At 35.5% G+C, this 21,594-nt stretch overlaps 1 protein-coding gene across 2 annotated transcripts in view; it reads left to right on the top strand.

The window, feature by feature from the left end:
- Positions 1-20,655, top strand: part of LOC120852609 (DNA polymerase kappa-like) — an 87,304-nt gene extending 66,649 nt beyond the window's left edge. The window contains exons 6-15 of one of the 2 annotated variants that reach the window (XM_040225942.1): positions 1,065-1,218; positions 5,243-5,482; positions 6,644-6,768; positions 7,454-7,620; positions 9,737-9,769; positions 13,360-13,456; positions 15,871-16,042; positions 17,790-18,749; positions 19,251-19,346; positions 19,578-20,655. In XM_040225942.1, the coding sequence (XP_040081876.1) occupies positions 1,065-1,218; positions 5,243-5,482; positions 6,644-6,768; positions 7,454-7,620; positions 9,737-9,769; positions 13,360-13,456; positions 15,871-16,042; positions 17,790-18,749; positions 19,251-19,346; positions 19,578-19,588 (2,055 nt within the window). In that variant the 3' untranslated portion in view covers positions 19,589-20,655. The remainder of the gene's footprint in view (positions 1-1,064; positions 1,219-5,242; positions 5,483-6,643; positions 6,769-7,453; positions 7,621-9,736; positions 9,770-13,359; positions 13,457-15,870; positions 16,043-17,789; positions 18,750-19,250; positions 19,347-19,577) is intronic. The other variant, XM_040225940.1, reaches the window with a different exon arrangement.
- The last annotated feature ends 939 nt before the right edge of the window (positions 20,656-21,594 follow it).

Genomic DNA, 21,594 nt, shown 5'->3' with positions numbered 1-21,594 from the left:
AGTGTGTTCTTATCTGTAAATGAACTATAGTGCAGATTCACTGACAACAAATGCATTAATATTTATGGCTTGTTTAAAAGTTTAAGAAAAAGCCATTTTTGTTTTATCCAAAAGAATGGAGTTGCTGTAGCTGTTCTACAAGCCTCAGTACTTCATTTTTACTGGAGCCTGTCTATTTTTGTTCTTGAAGAAGTATCTTATGTAAAGGAAGTTAGTGAGTACTCATTGTCTCCAGAGAGCACTTCTCATTCAGAATCATTGTAGTTGGCTGCCAACTACTGACTTTCCAGTTCCATTTTCACGAGAAAGATTCCATCTGAGCACATTGTAAAAATGATTTCTTCTATAAGAACAAAGCTAATTAAGGTACTTTCTGAGTAGAGCTTGCCCAAGTTTTTTGTCACATTTTCTAAAATTACCTTTGATTCAGCTGTTCGTAGTTATATTAAGCAAAAAACTTTCTTTTAATAAAACATCTAAAAAAATGTTCTCATGATACCACAGACAGCTTTAAAACACTAGATGAAACATTACATATTTCAGCAAATATGTTTTTCTAATACATATATTATTTTGGCAACCATTTCCTTTAATTTCAGCTAATACTTCAGTGGTTAAAAAACTTCATAGTTTCATATAATAAAATTATCTTCTATAAAAGGCATTTCTGGAATCATGCAGAGATTCTGATGTCTTTACATATTTCTTTTATTCCAAAATGCAACTCCAGACTTTTCCCCATCATTTAATATAGTCATAGACTTAACACTACAGTTTTTGTCATCTTTTCCATTCTAAATCCTGGTAGCTGTTTTGTTTTCTGAATGGATACATATATTATTGAGTGAAGTTTTATAGATATACTTAATTGAAGTAGAACTACTTTCTAAAGCAACATAGTACCTTCATGTAAGATTATGCCTTTTTAAAATGAACAAAAAAGGTCATAAAAGGAGAGCAAGATCCTGTTGTTCCCACTTCTGCTTTTGACTTGCTACCTAAAATTATGTTGCTTAACTTTTTCTCTGCCTATCAGAATGATATTAAACATGTTCCTTTTGAAGGTTAAGGAAATCCTTACTGATTATGATCCCAATTTTATGGCCATGAGTCTTGATGAAGCCTACCTGAATATAACAAAGCATTTAGAGGAAAGAAAAAATTGGCCTGAGGACAAAAGGAAGTATTTCATCACAGCAGGAAACTCTCTAGAAAACGGTAAGCAATTTATTAGAATGATCAGACTTTTAAAAAAAATCCTTTGGATCAACCAGTTAGCAGGGATAGATGTAGGACTAGATATAGCTTTATTATGAAAAAGTATTAAAAATGAAAATCAGAAACTTAAATATACCAGTGGGATTTCTGAGATAAATGTGTGGAATGTCACTTTTAAACCAAATTAAATTCTTAAATCTCTAGACTTTGAGTGTGCAGAGTCCCTACCCAAAGTAATTTCATAGCAGTTTTTTTTTCCTAAGATCTAACTTAACCAAGGGTTGGATTGCATTGAATCTGAGGAGGGTCTCTGTTTAAGGTAGCCTTTGGTCAGAGCTGTTAATAATAGAAAATACACTTAAAAAAAAATTAGTCTCAAACATACTAAAACATTGAATGGGATGTTTTTCCCCTTTATTTCATAGATTTTCCATAATCTGGTTACTGTGATTACTGTTTCTAACCTTGCCTAAATTAATGACTCTCCAATTCCCTTCTTTGCCTTAGACCTTATTTTGACTCTTTTTCTATATAATGAAACAGAAGTTTTATGACCCTAAGGGTTTTTTCAAAAGGGACCCTTATCATCTATCTAAAACAATGCCAAAAACCACGCAGATAGTACCTGTACTCTGTCAACTCTCTGTCTGAGGTGGGATTACTTCACATGCCAGCGCTGCCCTGGACCCCTGGGCAAAGTTCACCTGGATGCAAAGGAGGAAATGGAGGGTTTGCCTGAAACCCACAGCCACGTTTCATGTGCACAAGTCAGTAACTGCTTCAGAGGGGACAGGCTTACCATGGTTTGGGGCTCACATCTTAGGAGCAAATTTAATATGGATATCAAATCATAATTTCATCACCTGGCTTAGAGCTCTAAGGTCTCTCTCTTTAAGGGAAACATTAAACAAGATAAGCAGTAAACAGTTTCTGGACGTAGAGTCTTGAAGCAAAAGGTGTTTTGCTCTTAGTAGAACTTGTTTGGGGAAGTGACACACAAAGCCTGAGATTGCTTAAAATCTTACTCTATTCCTTAACTTTTCACAAGAGAAAGGAGGGGAACCATTAAATATCAACAGTTACACTGAACCACTCCCTCAGTGTCTCCTGTATTCTTGGCGTGGCATGCTCAGTTGTGTCCGACTCTTTGCAACCCCATGGGCTGTAGCCTGCCAGGCTCCTCTGTCCGTGGCATTTTCCAGACAAGAATACTAGGCTGAGTGGCTATTTCCTACTCCAGGGGACCTTCCGACCCAAGGATCAAACTTGCGTCTCTTGCGTGTCCTGCATTGGCAGGCTTATTCTTTACCACTGTGCCTCCTGAGAAGACCCTATAACAGTTACTTTCACAATAAGTTATCAAAAATTATACTGGGGCTAAGATAAGTGTTTTCATTCCCTACTAATGTTCTTTTCATTTACTGTACATCCAAACTCATTATGCTGCTGCTGCTGCTAAGTCGCTTCAGTCGTGTCCGACTCTGTGCGACCCCAGAGACGGCAGCCCACCAGGCTCCCCCGTCCCCAGGATTCTCCAGGCAAGAGCACTGGAGTGGGTTGCCATTTCCTTCTCCAGTGCATGAAAGTGAAAAGTGAAAGTGAAGTCGCTCAGTTGTGTCCGACCCTCAGTGACCCCATGGACTGCAGCCCACCAGGTTCCTCTGTCCATGGGATTCTCCAGGCAAGAGTACTGGAGTGGGGTACTGGAGTTTGCCTTCTCCAAAACTCATTATGAGGATGTGAATTTTTAATACCTGTCATTCTTAATATTTAGCTATGTACTTTCCTCTTCATATATTTCATATTCTTAGGCAATTTAAATACTTTACTTTTTTTTTTCTTATCTAAGTCCCTGTGGCCTGGCCTTTCAGGCGTGTCTGATTTCACGTTATGCCAAGAGAAGCTTTCAACAGTGAATTGGAGTCATAGCAGGTGGTTGACATAGCTTCCTCTAAAGTCCAAGGCATTTTTCTGTTGTTCGCCCCTTTTCTAAAAGGTGCAATACTTTTGGAAAAGTATTGGTAACTACCATGTCTATATAGAAATAAAATAATAATAATAATTTTATGTTTATTCTCTCTTATAAATCTGGATGGTGCTAGCCAATATAAAAAAACTAAAATACTATACCAAATACTTTTTAGCACTTGCCATCCAGATGGGATCTTTAATCTAGTATTTCAGATTATCAGAAACCTTAATTTTACACTTTGATCACCTCAGTTATGGGGCTTAAAAGATATTTCTTTCAGAAAGCAAATGAGAAACCACTTCAGTGGTTGGTTGCAGAGCCAGGCCTCACAGAGTAGACAGATTGAAAAGGTAACCATGCCATTCAGCAGTGACTGAACAAAGAACCTGAAAACGGCAGGCTTTGCTTTCTGTCATAGTGTTCCATAGTCAGTGCCTCACGTGAGGATGCTGTGACAAAAGCTTGGGTATAAAGCATGGCAGAAGGAGCTGCAGAAGGGGGCTGTGAACATTCCTTACTAGACCTGCAGGTTTGCCATAGCTCTTTACCTTGACTTCCACACATCTAGGTGGGGAAAAGGGTCCAGGTAGATGCCATTTCAACTGTGCCACAGTCTTAATCTCCTCTGAATTGTTCTGTATTTTAAAACCAGATAATGGAAAATGAACTGAAGTATATAAATAACAGCTAATATATAATTTGAAAATAAGGCTTATTTTGTAGTGGCCTGGGAATTCAGATTTGGAAAATATCTGTGACTTAATTCATATTACATATTTTTAAATTTGATACTAATCAGGGGTCTGTCATATTATTTGCGTTATCTGTAAACTCTTTCTAAAAAACCAACTTCATTTTTTAAGTATAATGCATTTGTATGTGCCTTGAAACTAAGAATTTAATCTTTGCTTCTGTATGTACCTTAATTTGGAAAACGTTTATGTATAATGAAATTATGAGCTGGAGGGAGTTCCTGGGTGGTCTCTTGGTTAGGATTCAGTGCTTTGGCCACTATGCCCCAGGTTCAATCCCTGATCTGGGAACTGAGATCCCACAAGCCACGTGGGGCTGCTAAAAATAAAAAAGATTTATGGAATGGATCAGAAAGCTGTATTGTTAATCTTGTTTTTATAAATTTTACACTTAAACCGATTTCTTCTCCATTAAGCCCAGAAAGTAAAGTTCATGGATTTGTTTGTGAGGACATTGGTGTAGATTTAAACGTATTTCACAGTTTAAATTCATGAAAAACACACACACAAAAAAAAGGTAATCAAAAAAAGAGGTAATAATCAGAGTAGTATTTTTGCTTTATTTTTTAATAATATTAGTTTATAGCCCTTTGATAATAAAGGCTTCTCACCCTTAAACTTAGATCATTGTTAATCTGATTAGACCTTAAGAATTTATATATTTAATGAAGTATAACTTCCAAAAATAATTTCTATTTATTTCAAATGTGCTGTTAGTAAGAATGATACTTTATAAAAAAGAAAAGTCAATTAAAATCAACATTTTAAAGAATAAAATTCAGATTATTTTAATACTTGGAAAGTTCTTCCATAAATGAAGAAAACGATAAGGTTTTTTTCCCCCTAAAAATAAAATCTGTCTTTCAGGCATAATTACTCTAGATTGCCTAATGTCTTTTCCTTATTCTTAAATTCTAACTTAAGGTTCTTTTTTCTCCTAGAGATGAGTAAAGGGAAAAAAACTTTTTTTTTTTTTTTTTTAAGAAAAAAGTACTGTGAATCTAATTCCAACTCTAGTTTTCAACTAATTTTGTTCAAAAATTAGTGAATTTTACCTAAAGTATTTCTTTTTAAACTGTATATGATGGAAATGGGTAATATTCTTTTTTAAGAAAAGCTTAGAATCAGTGTTTTCTTTGTTAAACAGTTAAAAATATAAATGATAATGTTTCTGACCTTGGTTGTTAGAAACAAAACTAAATGAGATTTGTTTGTCTTTAAAAAGATTGACGGAAACATAATTCATGAAGTATGTACTTCTTAGAATGAAGATGAATTACTGTTCCTGTTTACAATTTAGATAAACCAGGAAAGGAAGTCAATAAACTGAATGAGCATGAAAGATCCATCTCTCCACTCCTTTTTGAAGATAGTCCTCCTGATCTGCAGTCCCCAGGAAATCCTTTCCAAGTGAACTTTGAAGAACCAAATAATCCTCAAATACACCAAAACTCAATTGTTTTTGGAACATCAGCGGAGGAAGTGGTAAAGGAAATTCGTTTCAGAATCGAGCAGAAAACAACCCTCACAGCCAGTGCAGGTACTTAAAAGGATATTGGTGGTTCTGAGAGTTATAACTTTCAGACTAGCTAATTCAAATGTAATATTAGTCATTTCTCATTATAAAGTATATAGTTCACAAATTTTACTTGGCTGTTTTTTAATTAACTTCTGACAGTTTACCTATTTAGAATGCTGTGAACCTATAGATAAATGGGAATTAAGCAGAAACGTCCATGTGTCCAAAGCAAAAACTTAACCATAAAGCTCATGTAGCTATCTTTTTCAAAACACAAAATATATTTTAATTGGTTTTGGACATAATAATTTATCAGTTTTCCCTTTGAAGACTTACAGTACAAAAAAAGGGCCCAGCTGACCGTACAGGATATGGACAAGACAGAAAAAACATCAGCAAGCTGCATAGCAATCTAGGATCATCTGGTAAAGGGAAAAAGAGCTTTCCATATGTCAGTCACTCATGAGGATATCTCTGTGTCTTAGTGTAGAAACAGATATTCATGAGGACCCTGGATTATTTTAGCAAAGCCGTATTATAATTGGGTTAGTCTTTTCTTCCTAGGGCAAAGCTTGAGAATAAGTAATAAATTTTAGAATGATGTGTATAAAAATTGAAATAAACTATTATATTTGAATATACCTGTTTCCACTTATCTTAATCATTAAGACACCTAGAAATTATAAAACACCTCTCTGAAAAGTGGTTTGCTTTGTGTGCATATATAAGTATGTGCACATTTCATTATCATTGTCTTAAATATACTAGAAACCAGAATCTTTGATTTTTTTTTTCCTTTATGTGGGTAATCTATACAAAAGATCTTTTCAAAGAGAAAGCTTTCATCCTAAATTATATTCTCAATCTTTTCTATAAGACAGACTGTATTCCTACTAAATATAGTAGGAAACTAATATATATCCCTTAAACTCAAAAATTAAACTTTAAGATACCATGGAGATTTAAATATTCCTCATTTCTGCTGCCACAGTAACTAATACAGTTTCTTTTCCTGAAACCATAGCAAGCCTTGGGGAGATAGAGACTAATCAAATGCATTTTTAAAGTAGCATTCCACATAATTTCGGATTTTTATATTTAATTTTTTAATGTATCGTTATCACATGTTTTAAAATTATACACATCATGTTCTTTGAGTCATTGGAGTGTTCTTCTTTAAAGGCATTGCACCCAATACAATGTTAGCAAAAGTATGCAGTGATAAGAATAAACCAAATGGACAATACCAAATTCTACCTAACAGGCAAGCTGTAATGGACTTCATCAAGGACTTACCCATTAGAAAGGTGAGATTTTATATGACATTTATCCTCTATATCTACACTCTGATTTCTGAAGAAATAGTTAAAGAGGATTAAGAAGTACAAACTTAGAGTTATTAAAAAAAAAAAAAAAAGTCGAGTCTATAGTCAATAATATTATAACTTTCTATGGAGAAGGAAATGGCAATCCACTCCAGTACTATTGCCTGGAAAATCCCATGGATAGAGGAGCTTGGTAGGCTACAGTCCATGGGGTCGCAAAGAGTCGGACACGACTGAGCGACTTCACTTTATGGGGACAGATGGTTACTAGACTTACTGTGGTGATTGATTTGTAATATATATAAATGTTGAATCACTGTGTTGTACACCTGAAACTAATGGTATATGTCAACTATAACTTTGATTTTAAAAAATGAAAAGAGAATAAAAAGTCATTTATCCTACCATTCCCTGAGTTTGTATGACCACAAAACCCTTTTATCAATGCTTCTTAAAAACTCCATGGAATTTAAAGTTTTAAATTCCCATGTAACACTAGTTTAGGAAATACGGCCACAAATTACTTAAAGCCATTTTCTTGCATGACTTTTGAAACTAGGACATTATTTATATCTTTTATGAGTTATAAAAGGTATGATAAGATTATAATATCAGTTGTTACCTTAATTTTAAAATGTATTAATGATAAATGTTGACTCTCTTCTAGGTTTCTGGAATAGGAAAAGTTACAGAGAAAATGTTAAAGGCCCTTGGAATTATTACTTGTACAGAACTGTACCAACAGAGGGCATTACTTTCTCTCCTTTTCTCTGAAACATCTTGGCATCATTTCCTTCATATTTCCCTGGGTCTAGGTTCAACACATCTGGCAAGGTATCTGTACCTATAATATAATCATTGTGCTTTTTCTTTATTGTCTGCTGAAATAACAGTTTTTACCATTGAGATAGAGGCTAGAAGGATAACATGTTTTAAATTCTTTTAGGCTCAGCTCAGAATATAATTTTTGAATTAGTGTAAAGATTGGATATGAGAGAAAAGGAAATGAGGGGTAAAGAATCCCTCCTAGGTTGTTGGCTCCAGCAACTGGATAGATGGGTAAGAGGAACGATGGTTGCTTTCTTTTCTGAACCTGCCTTGTTCTTTGTTCAGAACATAAAAATACTGGTGGTCGGATTGTTGAGGAAAGAAAGATGGCTTATGCCCCAGAACTCACTCTTTAAGCAAATAGATGTAATGACTACCTGCATTTCTCCTCTTCTACTGAGTACATTGTGTTAGGCACCGTTCTAGGCACTGGGGATAATAGCAGTAAACAAGAGGAAATACTGCCTTCATAAAGTGCAGAGTAGTGTGGGGAAAAGAAAGTCACCAAGTGAAGAAAGTAAGGCAGAGTAGGGGCATAGAAATTGACTTGAGAGGGTAAGAGGTGGTGCTGGCTGTAGTCTTCCAGTGGCGGAGGTCTGAAGGGGCCAGCCAGGCAAAGACCTCGGAGAAGGGGAAACAACTAGAGGAGAAGCCCTATGTTTTCTTCTGCTGCTTTTTCCTCCTGGTCTTAAAAAGAAGAATCCCAGAACTAAAAGGGTACACTGTTCAGGGTGGGTGAAAAGAAGGCACTAAACAAGAATGAGAATTAACACTAAAGTAAACTAAAAGACCCTGAAGGCGGGAGGAGAAGGGGCCGACAGAGGATGAGATGGCTGGATGGCATCACCGACTCAATGGACATGAGTTTGGGTGAACTCCGGGAGTTGGTGATGGGCAGGGAGGCCTGGCGTGCTGCAGTTCATGGGGTCACAAAGAGTCAGACACGACTGAGTGACTGGACTGAAACTAAAAGATTACTGAGGAGATAAGTCTTACAGAGATTGTAAGGCCTATGCTGTTGCTTTTCTCATCTTTCTGTGCTCCTCATTCTTTCGAATCCAGGTAGCTGACTTTGATCCTGAGTGGATGTAATGAAAGATAAGAGAAGGACATCACAGTACTATAAATAATCCAGTATTTGAAGATTTTGGAAAATAAAGCTGTCTTCTTTATTCCAAAAATTACCCTCTTTTTATTTCCATAGTGCTTGAAAACAATATAGTTTTTAATATAGCAGATACTAACCAGTGGTAGAGATGTAGATAATGCTTTTAAGTGAAACTCATGGGTAATTTTTAATAATATAAAATAGCAAACCTACTTTCCTTTCTATCCACATTCTCTGTTTCCCTGATTTGCTTTATTTTTTTAATCTCTTGTGCTTCTTACTTTCTAATCTGTTCTCTATTTATTTCTGCATTTGTTTTCCTCCACCAAGATAGAAGTTTCTTAAAGGCAGTCACTTGGTCTGTTTTGTTTTTCATTGTATCTCCAAGGCCTAGAACAGTACTCAATTCATAATTGGTTCATGAAATATTTGGGAAATGAATAATCTATGTGTCATTTCAGCTTTTTGCTTTTAACTAGTCCTGTCAGAGCAGCTAGAATCCAACCTAACTAGATGGTTTGGATCCCCAGTCATCATCCTATGGCCATAGACCACATTTTGACTGAGCTTCTACAGAGTGGTATAAGTAATAAATAGGCTAGTATTGATGTGTCCTAGGCCAAAAACTAGATAATCAAACTGTTCAAAATTCAGTTATATCTTATAACTGAAAGCCATTATGCTACCACATTCTGTTGATTTTATCAGTTGTGAGTTTCGATATTCCCGTTTTTAATAGAAACAATTTATAATATCCTGTTTGCAGATATGTCCTTTGATAGATATAGACTTGATCCATCACACATGTAATTCTATTAGGTTATCTATCTACATTCTTTGGTGATAGTTTTTAGATTAAAAACTTCACTGTATTTAATGATGTATAATTTTTAATCCAAAATATTATTGAGATCTCTAAAGGGTAGCTGATCTTAAATCATTTTGGTTGACTAAAAGGAACTCAGTGTTGTTTGGAAAGCAAATAAAAGTCTTTTTATTTTTTTTCATTTCAAGGGATGGAGAGAGGAAAAGCATGAGTGTTGAGAGGTAATGTTTTATTACTAATTATTCATAATTTGTATAATTTTAAACTAATTTTTATAAAATATCACTGAAATTTAAAAAATCGATTTGTAAACCAGATAACAATTTTTAGCAGTTGACACCCCTAAAGTAAATATTCTAGTACAATGCTTTATTATCCTTGCTTGCTATGCTCTCAATGGGAAAAGAAAAAATTTAACTGCAGTTTTTTTTTTTAATGTTAGTTTTGTTCCTATTCAATGAAAACCAAGAATTTTAGGATTCCAAATCTTAATTTCTAGGTTTGTTTATAAGAAAAATAATACTTAGTAGTTAATTTAAGATATGATAATGGAAGTTCTTCCTGAAGTTCTTCAAATACTGGTAAATGACTGAAGGCACCAAATAGTAAGATCTCGATGAACAAGAGCTTAGAGGTGATCTCATTCAGTGGTTTACAATCCTGTTTGGAAGTCAGATGAAATCTTGATGGAACCTTATTGTCCTGGAATATATGTCATTGTCTGAGAAGTCTCTCACTTACCTCCTCAAGGAACCACAGTCCCACTAAGACATTTAAGAACCTCGGACTGAGACGTCTCTGGTGGTCCAGTGGTTAAGGGTCTGCCTGCCAGGCAGGGGACATGGGTTCCATCCCTCGTTGGGGGAGCTAATATCCCCCATGCCACAGAGCAGCTAAGCCCATGCACTGCAACTACTGAACCTGCGCTGCAGTTCCTGAGGCCTGAGAGCCTAGAGCCTGTGCTCTGCAACAAGAGGAGCCACCGCAGTGAGCAGCGCACGCCCCACAGCTAGAGAGTAGCCCGCACTCGCTGCAGCTGGAGAAAGCCTGCACACGGCGACAGCTCAGCGACAAAAAATGAACCTTGGACCTGCTCTAAGGTTGTGTTCATTTTGCACATGTATAATGTGTGATCAGAAAAACTGAACAACTTTTCTAAAACAACGCACTCCGGAAATGACTTGATAAACATTGCTGTTTCAGGCTGTGATTTACATAAGAGCAATCAAAGGAAAGGACTCCCCTGGTGGCTCAGCAGTAAAGAATCATCCTGCATTGCAGGACATAAGAGATACAAGTTCAATCCCTGAGTCGGGAGGATTCCCTGGAATAAGGCATGGCAACCCACTCCAGTATTCTTGCCTGGAGAATCCTATGGACAAGGGAGCTGGCAGGCTCCAGGCCATTGGGTCACTAAGGGACAGACATGACTGAAGCTACTTAGCACGCATGCATGCACACATGCAACCAAAGGAAAAGAGGGGGAAAAGCTTCAAATGTGAGAGAGCGTTGTCCTATTTCCTATTTAATGATTTTTTTCCTCCTATTTTGTCTTCTATTTTGTTATTGAAAACATTGCTTGCTGTATAAGAATATTAACTAATATTACTATTTCTTAAGAAAGGAGCAGCAAACCAATAGGAAAAAATGAACAGAGATCCAATTAGTTAATGGAAGAGAAGGTACAAATGGCTTTACAAACATGTGAAAATAATCCCAGTCTCTTATTTAAGAAGTACAGATTAAAAATTACCTGAGATAGCATTTTTCATTAATCAAGTTGGCAAAGAACACACTCCATTGGCAAAACTATGTGAGTGAAAAAGGTATTAAACTCTAAAGGAGAGTGTGCTAGTTGCTAATTAGTGGTTCTGAAGGTCAGAAGTCCTAAAATTAAAGTGTCAGCAGGGTTGCATTCCCTCTAGAGGTTCCAGAGCAGAATCCATTTCCTTACTAAAAGCTTCTAGAGGCCACTTGCATTCTTTGGCTCATGGCACCGTTCTCCATCTTCAGATCCCACATTTTGTCTTTCTTTGACTCTTACCCTCCTACCTCATAAGGAACCTAGGGATTACACTGAACCTACCTAGATAATCGAGGATCATCACCCCCATTTTGATTCAGCCACATGTGTAAAATTCCTTTCACCATGTAAAGTACTAGATTCTGAGAGATTAGGATGTAGACATCTTTTGGGACCATTATTTTGCCTACCACAGGGAGCAAGTGATTTTGTCTGTCAAGATAAGATTCTCGTGTACTTTGATCCCACTATTCTGTTTATCTATAGATTCATTCCACAGGTGTCATCCCATGTCATTTTACACATATACAAAATTGTGAATTGCATTTTTTTTATAGTAGCAAAAGGTTGGAAATAACCTGTTTCTACAAATAGAGGATTGGTTAAATGATCTTCAGTTCAGTCGCTCAGTCGTGTCCGACTTTTTGCAACCCCATGAATCGCAGCACGCCAGGCCTCCCTGTCCATCACCATCTCGTGGAGTTCACTCAGACTCACGTCCATCGAGTCCGTGCACCTAATGACCTGGGGAGTTCCTCTTTTACATATTTAAATTAGGATATCATGCTGCCATGTAAAGGGCTTCCCTGGTAGCTCAATTGGCAAAGAGTCCACCTGCAATGCAGAAGACCCCGATTCAATTCCTGGGTCAGGAAGATCCCCTGGAGAAGGGATAGGCTACCTACCCCAGTATTCTTGGGCTTCCCTGGTGGCTCAGCTGGTAAAGAATATGCCTGCAATGCAGGAAACCTGGGTTCGATCCCAGGGTCAGGAAGGTCCCCTGGAGGAGGGCATGGCAACCCTCTCCAGTATTCGCCTGGAGAATCCCTAAGGACAGAGGAACCTGGCGGGCTGCAGTCCATGGGGTCGCAAAGAGTTGGACATGACTGAGTGACTAAGCACAGCACAGCACAGCTGCCATATAAAAATGAGGAAATTATTTACTTATAGGGAACTCACCAAGATGAATGAGAAAAGTAAAGTGGTAAACAATGTCTGATATTTTACTATTTATATAGGGGAAGTGTTTGCTCATTTATAAAAGTATAACACACTTTTTATATGCATACAGTATTCTAGATGAACAAACAATAAATAGGAAGCTGGCAATGTTGGTTGCCACTGGGAAGGAGAACTGGGTTGCTGTGAGCAACTGGGTTAGAAGAGGCACTTTTCACTAAATGACTCTTTAGGGTTTGCTCAGGGTTTTTTACTGGTTATCCTGCTCTCTCTTTAGTGTCTTCCTCTTTTTCCTTAATATGACCTTCAACACCCTTGTGCAAATGAACTCACAAGTTCTACATTTAATCTTACCAGCCCATTTCCAATTGTCTATTAAACAACTTTATATAGGGGCCATGAACCAACCCCGTAAATCTACTTGAAGATAATTCTCTTCAGACAATATTCATGCAATAATTGGCATGATGTTCTCATTTGTACTTTCTTAAGACAGTCCTCTATAACAAAGTCTGTATACCTATAGATCCTAATGTTTTGTAAGTTCTTGGGGCATTATCCTTATATGTTGGTGACTTTAATCATCTTTTAAAAATATTATAGAGAACAAATGTACCTTTGCTAATCAGTTTAGCTATAAATAATCTCCCATTATTTAGGAAGATCTTGAATATTTTTACTTAATTATATCTTAGTGTATCTGAAAACTTTATTCAGTACTATAGAAAATGTATCTTAATGCTAGGCCATTTGCATGTACTATATCATTTCTAAATTATCCTGAATTGTAGTTTACTTTGTGCACCCAAATCATTCTTGTCTTTGTAGGACATTCAGTGAGATAAGTAAAGCAGAAGAACAGTACAGCTTGTGCCAAGAACTTTGCAGTGAACTTGCTCAAGATCTGCAGAAAAAGGGACTTAAGGTACTTTATTTTTATGTGGTATTCTTAGTTTTCTAAATTTTTAATAATAAAAAGCAACCTTAAACTGAGAGTTAGATTTTGCATTTAAAAACAAATTCAGTTCAGTTCAGTTCAGTCGCTCAGTCGTGTCCAACTCTTTGCAACCCCATGAATTGCAGCACGCCAGGCCTCCTTGTCCATCACCAACTCCCGGAGTTCACTCAAACTCACATCCATCGAATAGGTGATGCGATCGAGCCATCTCATCTTCCGTCGTCCCCTTCTCCTCCTGCCCCCAATCCCTCCCAGCATCAGAGTCTTTCCCAATGAGTCAACTCTTCGCATGAGGTGGCCAAAGTATTGGAGTTTCAGCCTCAGCATCAGTCCTTCCAATGAACACCCAGGACTGATCTCCTTTAGAATGGACTGGTTGGATCTCCTTGCAGTCCAAGGGACTCTCAAGAGTCTTCTCCAACACCACAGTTCAAAAGCATCAATTCTTCGGTGCTCAGCTTTCTTCACAGTCCAACTCTCACATCCATACATGACCACTGGAAAAACCACAGCCTTGACTAGACGGACCTTTGTTGACAAAGTAATGTCTCTGCTTTTGAATATGCTATCTACGTTGGTAATAACGTTCCTTCCAAGGAGTAAGCGTCTTTTAATTTCATGGCTGCTGTCACCATCTGCAGTGATTTTGGAGCCCCAAAAAATAGTCTGACACTGTTTCCACTGTTTTCCCGTCTATTTCCCATGAAGTGATGGGACCGGATGCCATGATCTTCGTTTTCTAAATGTTGAGCTTTAAGCCAACTTTTTCACTCTCCTCTTTCACTTTCATCAAAAGGCTTTTTAGTTCCTCTTCACTTTCTGCCATAAGGCTGGTGTCATCTGCATATCTGAGGTTATTGATATTTTTTCCGGCAATCTTGATTCCAGCTTGTGCTTCTTCCAGCCCAGCGTTTCTCATGATGTACTCTGCATAGAAGTTAAATAAGCAGGGTGACAATATACATCCTTGACATACTCCTTTTCCTATTTGGTACCAGTCTGTTGTTCCATGTCCAGTTCTAACTGTTGCTTCCTGACTTGCATACAGATTTCTCAAGAGGCAGGTCAGGTGGTCTGGTATACCCATCTCTTTCAGAATTTTCCACAGTTTATTGTGATCCACATAGTCAAAGGCTTTGGCATAGTCAGTAAAGCAGAAATAGATGTTTTTCTGGAACTCTCTTGCTTTTTCCATGATCCAGCAGATGTTGGCAATTTGATCTCTGGTTCCTCTTCCTTTCCTAAAACCAGCTTGAACATTTGGAAGTTCACGGTTCACATATTGCTGAAGCCTGGCTTGAAGAATTTGGAGCATTACTTTACTAGCATGTGAGATGAGTGCAATTGTGCAGTAGTTTGAGCATTCTTTGGCATTGCCTTTCTTTGCGATTGGAATAAAAAGAGTTCTTATCCTCAGTAGAGACAAATTGAATTCTGACCCTTACCTGAAACCTGTGATGAGGCCATTTTATGAGGAGCAACTTACAAGGCTGGAGTGACTCCAATATATTTCCAGAGGAGTTTATATTACGTTGGGAGTACATTTGAATAAGTTCAAAATCAGAGTTATATTGGCACTAAACAATAAGGCAAAGAGAAGGATTTCTCTAGAACTGTACTTTTTAAAATGCCTTTCCAATTATCGTTTAATGTCACAGGTAGATAGTGACTTTGTGGAATAGGCCTTTTGTTTCAAGGCCTTAATCCAGGTTGCTTAATACATTGAGAACAAAACCTGGAAGTCTTTGAACTTTGTGTTTTATAATATTCACTCACAACGACCTGTGTTTAGTATTTTTCCAGCACTCTCAAAACAGAGATGGAGTTATTACAAAGTGTAATACAAAAGCATTAAAAAGTTATTACAAAGAAAGGGCCATCTGATGAATATTTTCTTATAATTCTTCTTTATTATACCTTAAATATAAAGAGAGTTCTTTTTTAAAAAATTTTAAATAAACTTTTAATTTTAGAATCATTTCAGATTTATAAAATAATTACAAAGAAAATATAGAGACTTCCAGTATACCCAGTTTCCCTCATTGTTAACATCTTATATTATCATAGTGTACGTTTCTACAGTATAGAATAAAGTTAACAGAAATGACCAGTTAACTTTGCCCTTTATATAAAAGTCTTTCATAAAAAATCAGTTGGGGAGGAAAGGAATAATTACTGACTAAAATGGGATTTTTAGATTACTTATGGATTTTATTTATTTATTCTTTATGACTATATTTATTACCATGTTTTGTAAATAATTGATTATACTTCCATACTCTCTGTACATAAGAGACCTTTCTGAATTTTTCTAACATGTAAAAAACTTTTTTTCTAGAAGTTAAAGAGCTATATAAAATAATGTATTCTGTTTGTTACAGGGTAGAACTGTTACCATTAAGCTAAAGAATGTGAATTTTGAAGTAAAAACTCGTGCCTCTACAGTTTCAGCTGTTGTGTCAACTGCAGAAGAAATATTTGTTATAGCTAAAGAACTGCTAAGAACAGAAATTGATGCTGATTTTCCACATCCCTTGAGATTAAGACTTATGGGTATAACTTTTACTGTTTTTTTGTTAAAATCTGCAAGACATTTCCAAAGAGTCAGTTTGAGAAATAGTCTCACCTCCATTTTACTTCGTGGACCCATTCAGGGAGTTGTATTTCTCCTACTTTCGTTTTTCTTGATACTTAGAACCTGATGCCTGTGAAGCCATGATCACTAGTTTAATTTCTGTACGAATCAGTTAGAGTCCTTCTTTTCCTTCAATACTTGCTGAAATCCTTGGGGTTAGGCATTTTTCAAAATTTTAAACTTCAAATTTTAGAAAGCAAATTCAGTACATGTTGAGTATCCTGTGTAATACTCTTTTGGGATCTGAGGCAGCACTTTATGATCAAACATTTCATTATTTCTGTAGCAAAACAAAAAATATTCACACTGAGTTGTAAAGACTCTAAATAGCTTCACATCAATCTTGCCATCAGTTACCATTTGTTGCTGACAATTTTCAGAGCTTTTAGATTTCAGAATTACAGATACAGGATTGTGGCACTATAAAACCACATTTCTACCCATCATGGGGTAAAAAAGACAAACAAACCACGTTTCCAAAGTGAACAAGTGAGAGAATGTTTAGGGATAAGCACTCCAGATGCCAACTTTACTGCTAAGAATGGGGGTCATCAGCCATACTTCCACATATGAAAGATAGCACACATGGAAGTCAATTTGAATATAGTATGTTAACTAAAAAAGCTAAAGAGTAGATGTTAATAGCAGCTTTATTTATAATTACCAAAACTTGGAAGCAACCAAGATAGTAGGTGAATGGAGATTGTGGTACATCCAGACAACAGAATATTATTCAGCACATAAAAGAAGGGATCTATTGGGATAGAGGGTGGGAGAGAAAAAAAGAAAAGTAATGAGCTGTCAAATGATGAAAAGACATGGAGGAAATGTAAGTGTATATTTTTAACTTAAAGAACCAATGTGAAAGGCTACAATACTGTATGATTCCAATATAGGAAATTCAAAAATTTCCAATACAGGATAAAGCAAAATGGTAGAGATCTGAAAAGATCAATGGTTGTCAAGGGGTGGGGGGAGGGAGGAACAGAGGCAGAGCACAGAGGATTTCTAGGGCAGAGAAACTATTCTGTATGATGCTATAATGGTGGACACATGTCATTATACCTTTGTTAAAATCCAGACTGTACAACACCAAGAGTGAACCGTGATGTAAACTGTGGACTATGAATAATAATGTCATCTCAGTGTAGGTTCATTGGTTGTAACAGCTGTTCCACTCTGGTGGAGGATGTTGATCGTGGAGGAGTTTGTGCATGTGTGGACGCAGGGCATATATGAGAATTCTCTGTACTTTATATTCAACTTTGCTGAGAACCTAAAATTATTCTAAAAAATAGAGCCTATTGCAAAAAAGGAGCTAAAGAATCAATGCAATAGACTCCAATTAGTTACTCGGTATTTAATGGTATTGTGAGTCACATATTAATGGAAAGACCTATATATATATATATATATAATCATGCTAACTCCAATACTTACTATTTAGTATACCCAGCATTATAAAGAGAGTAAATTTCTATTCATAATACCACCTTTGGAAAAGTATCCTTTAATTCAGCGACTATGCACTATTGCTTATTATTTTTGGCTAAACAGGCTTTTTAATAAGTGTCACAATACTATTACGCAAAATGTCTTTATGCTTTACAGTTGAGTTGGTTTTGTTGAATTGGAAATGGATTAATTATGGTTGGTTTAATTTAGGGGTGCGGCTCTCTGGTTTTCCCAATGAAGAGGAGAAGAAACACCAACAAAGGAGCATTATTGGCTTCTTACAGCCTGGAAACCAAGCCCTTCCAGCCACCGGGTGTATACTAGAGAAAACTGACAAAGATCAGTTTCTAAAACCTGCACAGATGTCTCATAAGAAGAGTTTCTTTGATAAAAAACGATCTGAAAGGAAAGCAAGCCCCCAAGACACATCTACATGTGAAACCATAAATAAACAAAGTTTGCAAACATCACAGTCATTCCAAGTTTTAAACAAGAAGATGAGTGAGAATTTAGAAACAGTGGAGAAATCACATAACTGTCAGACATTTACCTGTCCTGTTTGCTTTCGGGAGCAAGGAAGCATCAGTCTGGAAGCCTTCAATAAACACGTAGATGCATGTCTTGATGGACCTTCCATCAGTGGAAACTCCAAAATGTCCTCGTGTTCCCACGCTTCCTCTACAAAAGTAAACGAGAAAGAAAGTGTGTGTGATTCTCTTTCTCTCTGTGAGAAGCAGGGTTATGAAACCCACCAGAAGAATACAGAGATCACATCAGTAGATCCTGTAGAGATGGTAGAGACTACCAGTAAACCATCAAATACAGAAGATACAAGTGCTTTACGTAATAAGCCCAGCGAAGAGGAATGTTCTGGTCTTTGGAGCAAATCATTTAATATGGAACACTGTCCTCAGAATTCTTGTACTGTTTCATTGGAAAATGAAGATGTTGGGTCATTAAGAAGGCAAGAATCCCCCCAACCTAATTTATGTGAAGTAATCAGTGACCAAGTTCTAGTTTGTCCTGTTTGTAACCTAGAACAAAAGACTTCAGATCTTACCCTATTCAATGTGCATGTAGATGTTTGCTTAAATAAAGGCATCATCCAGGAACTGAGAAAGGATAAGATTAATCCATGTAACCAACCCAAAGAAAGCACCAAAAGTACTGGTGAGTTTATGGGGTTTTTTTAAGAGCTTGATTTTCTAGAAATGTTTTATTAAAATTCAGATTGCTATTAAATCTAAAACATATACTTTAAAGGGATAGTTTGTGTATGTTGCCACTTAGGAAAATGTTAGTTACCTTACTTACCATGGGCTAGAATTAGCTGAAGCCATTAGATTTGAAATTTGGGGAAATCTTTGGTTTAGGCTTGACTTAGCACAGAGTGAACTTAAAGGTTTAGAGAACTGAGTGATCTAATCCAAAAAGAAACTCCTTCAGAGAACGTTTGCCAAGGCACAGTGGTAAATTTGCTATAATTATATGGCCAGAAAGCCTCTTTAACTTGTTTTCTGGTAGTTCTGACTCTGACCCAGCTTCCAAATTAGCTGCAATACTAATGAAATAAGTAAATTACAAAGAAATTATTTACAAATTCAAACTATGTAGTCCTAAAGAGATTTTTATTATCTTTAATCAGTTAACTTTAACTCTTTAAATCTTTAGAAACCGTTTTTACTATTTCATGTTATTCATTATGCATTATCTTCCCTCTAAAGATAACTCAGGCAGAGTGCAGAAGACTGGAAACAAAGCAAAAAGGTATGGCTCATTTGAGTTTTAATAAAGCTGGCCAAGAAATTGTTATATTTTGAGGTCTGATTTTTAGGAAATGTTAAAATTTGCTTTTATAAATCATTAAGTAAAAGTTTTAAAATCAGTTATTTGCATAAGCAATTTAAAAAATCTCTTCATGCGTTTAATTTTGTGCTTTTCTGTTGTTGTTATTGTTCTTCTTCGTGCATTTTAATCACGTGTTCTGTTTTATTCCAGGCCAGGATTGATGACAAAGTACTCAGCATCAAAGAAAACAAAACCAAACAACCCCAGACACACTCTTGATATATTTTTTAAATGAATATTGAACATTTTATCAATTTTTGATTGAAATTCATTATTTTATAATAACTGGATGTATTTTTCCCTGTTTCAAGCTTACAGATTCATTTAGTAAAAAGCAAGTACAATAATCCCTTTGTATAAATTTGGAATATATACTAATTTACTTCTGTATACTTCTTTTGATAACAATGAGAATTTCACTTTCAGTTATACTTCAGTTAGATAATTCTGTTAGAGATAATTTTTAAATGAAAAGTTGGGAATGAGATCAGGAAGTGATTTCTTTATTATGTTTTATAGTGAATATAAAAACATTTATAAGGGCTTTCAGAGGTTCAGGTAAAACTATCATAGCATAAGAATTTTTTAGCACTTAAACACTTTGTTGGCACTGGATGCTCTGCTTTATCTTAGTATCTTCAACAACTTTGAATAATTATTTTTAGCTCCTAGTATCTTCAGATACCTCATGAGAATTTGTTACTAATATTTATCACAAGTTCTATGAAGAGTATTAGCTTAGCAGAATTAGCCTGCATGCTTTTGTTACCTTCAGGAAAATAATATCACAGTATTATTTTCTGTGTTAAAAGAACTTTTGTTTAAAATATGCTTATTCATTTTATTTTTTTAATTTAAAATTTCTTTATCCAATGATAAGCACTTATTCACTTTAAGAAATATTTAAGATGCAAGGTCATTATTTTATCTAGGACTTTAAATGGCAATATTTCATTTTTTGGCAATTGTATTTGTACTTTACACAGATATGTAAAAAAAAGAATAAATTGTACACTCTATTTTTATCATGATCTTCTAGAGAAGAATGTGCAATTCAAAAGATTAATGTGTTTTAAACACCTCATTTATCTTAGTTCTATTTCTATCATGTTTTTATTAATATTCGTGAAAGAAGACAGCTTAGCAATTGTTAGCTTAAGTAGTTGCTCCAAATGCTGTCATGGTATCAAGAGTTTTTATGAGAAATAAAACAATGATTTAATAGAAACATGCAAATGGGACCCACTGTCTATTACTGCTTTAAGGAACTGAATCTTTTATTCTCATATTTTTGTTTCTTCTTTTCATATTTTATAGCTCATACCTAATTGTATAAAGACATAATGTTTTAGGAATAGTGTAAATTAGGATCTCACACAACTTTTGGCCAAAGTGGTAATTTGACTTTAAATAACTAGATAGTTTAAAATTAGGCTTAGTGTTTATTAGAATACCAATTTCATGCCTAATATTATTGTATGCTATGATGAATATCTAGTTATAGAACTGCGATTCTTGATCATGTGATTTATTTACATTAATTCTCTACAAAATTAAGTTCAGTGAAGCACTGATTTATTGTATTGAAAAGTAAATAACACCTTATTCTTTTCTATTTTAAGTTTATTTTTATTGATTTTTCAACATTAGAGTAAATAATAAATTATTTTCATTTAGATTGTTCATTTAATGAAATGTTATCATTTAGTAATATTTAATAAAAATTTTAAATGAAACTTTAAATGTTTAATTTTTTAGCCATAGAAATGGTTTCCTTACTTTTCCACTCTTTTCCTACCTCTGTTACTTTCAGTCTTATTTTCTTTGCCTAGAATTTTCTCCACATCCTTTTCTGTTTTATCTAATAATCCAACTCATTTTATTATAATTTTGTTTGGGGGACATTAAAAAAAACAGCAAAACCACAAAGAATAAGCACCTATAATCTTACCTATGTGGAGGGGATAATATAGGGAGCCACTTGGGAGAACACATTTGCAACACATATAATTTACAGAATACTAGTATTCAGAATGTATATAATCCAGAATACACAAAGGATTCCTATGAATCAGTAAGAAAAAGACAACCAATAGAAATTTGGTCAAAAGCCTTTAAATGGCACTTTACATAGAAATCCATATGTCCAAGAAACATGAAAACATCC

The sequence above is a fragment of the Oryx dammah genome, unplaced genomic scaffold (assembly GCF_014754425.2).
Source record: "Oryx dammah isolate SB20612 unplaced genomic scaffold, SCBI_Odam_1.1 HiC_scaffold_26, whole genome shotgun sequence".
In the NCBI taxonomy this organism is placed as follows: Eukaryota; Metazoa; Chordata; class Mammalia; order Artiodactyla; family Bovidae; genus Oryx; species Oryx dammah.
The sequence above is the reverse complement of the archived record's forward strand: the minus strand, read 5'-3'. Positions and strand labels throughout refer to the sequence as shown.